The sequence below is a fragment of the Gossypium hirsutum genome, chromosome D09 (genome assembly GCF_007990345.1).
Source record: "Gossypium hirsutum isolate 1008001.06 chromosome D09, Gossypium_hirsutum_v2.1, whole genome shotgun sequence".
Classification (NCBI taxonomy): domain Eukaryota; kingdom Viridiplantae; phylum Streptophyta; class Magnoliopsida; order Malvales; family Malvaceae; genus Gossypium; species Gossypium hirsutum.
In genome coordinates, this window is record NC_053445.1 from 36031713 (window position 1) to 36035286 (window position 3574).

The window sequence follows — 3574 nt, forward strand, 5'->3', positions numbered from 1 at the left end:
TCGGCTTTTATCAAAAGCGTGTCTAAGTTGAAAGATTAGTTTCTTGTGGTAAAGATAAAAAAAACCTCATGGCAATAGGAGTAACTCTTTATTGGTAATTTAATTTAAATTTTGATTTTTATATCATATTTAAATTTGAGATTTAATATTTATATTTTAATTTTTAAACATAATTTAGCACCTCAATATTTATAATGCTATTAGTTAGTCTCGATTTTTGTTCTAATTAAAATGCTTACGTAAATTTGGAGAATTGTTAACATCGTTAAAATACTTCCATCTCGACGTTGAACCAATTACTTAAATTTTTTTTCCCAATTTAGTACTTAAGTTTGGTTTCAATGCTCCATCTTAACGTGTTTCAACACACTCAAACTCACGTGTTCCTGCATTGAATATTAAATTTTATATTTGAATTAAAATAAATAAATAAATTCATATCACATACTCATATTATATAATAAGTTAATATAATCTCATAATTTATTTATTATTCTTAAAAATATCACATTTCTATATGTTTTGAGTAATTTGGTTAATTCAATTTTTTATCACCAATTTGAACTTATTAATTCAATTAAAACCAAATACTAATAAAAAAGGGAGAAAAAAAATTAACAACTTGAAATGAAACAACTTCACTAACTCATATTGAATATTTATAGAGCATTAGTTAGGTTATAGATAAACAAGTAGGGCTTTAACATTAATCCCTAAACAATTACCCTCAATTCCATATAACCTACTATTTACTCCACAATTTTATTTCCCCTTTCTTTCTTCAATTTGCCCCAAAATCAAAGAAGATTGAAGGAAGGTCAAATTCCAAGATTCAGTTTCAGGTAAATTTACGTTCTTTCTGTTTTACGGGTAAATTTGGGTTTTTTTTGGTTTTTTTTATGTTTGTTTGTTTTCAGTTCCATAAATTTTAATTAATTTATGGTTCCTCAAAATTTATCTTTGACCTATCATAGCAGGCAATCAGAATCCATTTGATTTGCAGATCTGTTCTTGCTTCCTCTAGTTCTTGATTTTTGTATATATGGGGTAAGTTATCTGGGGTTTTTTTCCCTCTTATATTTTTTTGTTATTTTATGGGTCTCTTAATTGATTATTTTTTAAAAATGTGTTTGTATTGTAGAGGATAGCTAGAAAATCTTGGGTTCTTAAACACCCACGTAAATGCATAAATATATAGCTTACGCTGTGTAGTTATAAAAGGCCTTGTTCTTGTTGTTTGTTTAAGGTGATCGCTTTGTTTTCATATGGCCATTTGAGCTCATGTAATTATCATTTGGCATCTTAATGATGAACTTGTTTTTGATTTATTAGTGTTGGCTAGAGTTTTTGGTGGCTGGTGCTAATCATTTATACGATTTTGGGTGATTTATAACAGAGCAGTGGTTGTCTAGGATGTTATAAGGAGCCTAAATTCGATCCTTTGATGAATGATACATCAAAAGGATTAGAAGTTCCAGGTCAGACGGTGAGGAAAACCAGTATATCCGAAGATTTCTGGACCACTAGCGCTTGCGATATGGATAACAGTGCAGTGCAGTCACAAGGAAGCATCTCGTCAATCAGCGTGAGCAATCAGTCTCTAGATCCCCATGGCAATGCCAATAGCCCCTCTGAATTCGTAAATCATGGTAAGTTCCTGGTTCTTAAGTTACTTCGGTTGGATTAACATCTGCACGTTACAGCTCGATACAGGGTAAAATTTTGGAACGGTTTACCTTCCTATCTGGATAGTCTGCTCGGAGACCCCTTTTAGCTTGCATGAGATGACGATTCTTCTTGGTTTCCGGCCTTCTTCTCTGGAATCGAACTAGGCAGCAGTGGATTGGAAACAAGAAGTCTAAAAATCGGCCTCAAAAGGTTCGGGAACCCAAACTGAGGTAAGTTCTTCACAGTTCATTTCTTTTATCAACGCTTTCCGAAGGTACAATTGAATTTTCAGCTTTAGATCTTGTGGAGAAGGGAGTAGATTTAGTTGTTCCACTTATTACGGGATTTGATCTCGAAGGGATTGATTTGTAGTATGGACCTCAAAAGTTTACCTATGTGGGGTTGGGTACATGAACCATATAACCATGCTTTATTTACGGTCCTATTGTCTATTAGCTCAGTAAAGTTTCTGTAGTTGCTCTGCACCTCTCAACTTGGCCTTCATTAAGTCACTTCACGTCTTAATTCTCTTCGGGTGTTGATCTTTCGGTTTTCGGCAAGCACAAGTGATACATGCAGTAATGCATTCTGGTTTCAGCACAATTGTGATGCTAGCCATTATTGAACCCATATCTTAGGTTAATAATAAACTTTGAAAATATCATTTTGTGTGTTCCGGGGGTCGGGAAAACCACGTCTGGAATATACCTCAATTCATCATTTATGATTTCATTTTCCTTCATCTTTGTCAGCATTTACGGTCTCTCCATGGTTAATCCATTCTGGCCTTGCAGTTGGAATGCGACTTACGAAAGTTTACTCGGAAACAACAAACCATTCCCTCAACCTATTCCTCTCCCTGTAAGTCTCAGCTCCGACAAGCTCATTTAATCGTGAATTGCATGTTTACCTGATACGTGTTTTTCATGACAGGAAATGATCGATTTTCTGGTCGACATCTGGGAACAGGAAGGATTATATGACTGAGCAAACAGTACAGCGAAGCACATTCGGAAAAAAAAAAAGAAAACGGTTAGATATTAATACCCTTATTGTTGTAACATTTTACTAGCTTCATTATGAAAAAGGCATTAGAGCATAATAAACTGGCATGTATGTCGACCGGAATGGTCTCGGTCTTGTCTGTCCGTGGCTTTCTCATTTTCCACTTTTTTTCTTTCTCTCTCTAAACTCAGCTACCTTTTAGGCATGCCATTGTATTACATCGGAACTAATCCAAAAAAAGAAAAAAAAAAGAACACCGTCTGCCTCTGGTTTTCGATTTGGCAAACCATTTTTTGCAAAATTTCTTTCATTTCTTGCTGTTAATCTTACTCTGAGAAGTGTTAGTTTGGTTTCATTAATTCAAGTACAGAATAGAAGTAATGATATCCATTAACCGAGAACGAAGTTGTAATGTTGTGATTCGAACTTCCGCATCGCTCGAGTTCAAAGGCAAACAGTAATGACCTCAAAATTTTGGAAATTCTTGCTAAATCTCGATAAATTCAAAGTTTTTGAAAATTTTAATTATATTCTCTAAGATTTAACGTCTTTGTGAGCTTTAGTCACTAACTTGGGATTCTATTACCACTTAAATTCATGTCTTTTAGATGGGAATGAGTTTGTTGAGATGGTAGCAGGTGAAATATTTCTGCATTCCTAAATTTCAAAATAATTAATTTTCTGTCTGTATTAATTAAATATTTTCATTTAATAAGTATAAAAATATTTTTAAATAAAAATTTGACAAGTATTATTATTTTAATCCACATCAGATAATTACCATATTTGTTTTGAATCAGCTTTAAATTATAATTATAATATTTGAACTCAATTATAATTTTTTACCTTTGAATTTGGCATTTTAACTTGACAACTAATTCTATTTTTATCCATAAACTTG

The 3574-nt window shown here is 32.8% G+C and overlaps 1 protein-coding gene across 5 annotated transcripts; it reads left to right on the forward strand.

Moving 5' to 3' along the window:
• The first annotated feature begins 647 nt into the window (after positions 1–647).
• Positions 648–2959, forward strand: LOC107891677 (uncharacterized). 5 transcript variants are annotated; one of them, XM_016816529.2, is made up of 6 exons: positions 648–842; positions 975–1047; positions 1402–1648; positions 1807–1898; positions 2421–2529; positions 2602–2959. In XM_016816529.2, exons 2-6 carry the CDS (start codon positions 1043–1045, stop codon positions 2653–2655), a joined length of 507 nt encoding a protein of 168 aa, XP_016672018.1. In that variant the 5' UTR covers positions 648–842; positions 975–1042; the 3' UTR covers positions 2656–2959. The 5 variants fall into 5 exon arrangements, with proteins under 5 accessions (XP_016672018.1, XP_016672017.1, XP_016672022.1 ...); XM_016816528.2 differs by having other exon boundaries at positions 978–1047; XM_016816530.2 differs by having other exon boundaries at positions 654–842; positions 978–1047; positions 2463–2529.
• Positions 2960–3574: the final 615 nt, after the last annotated feature.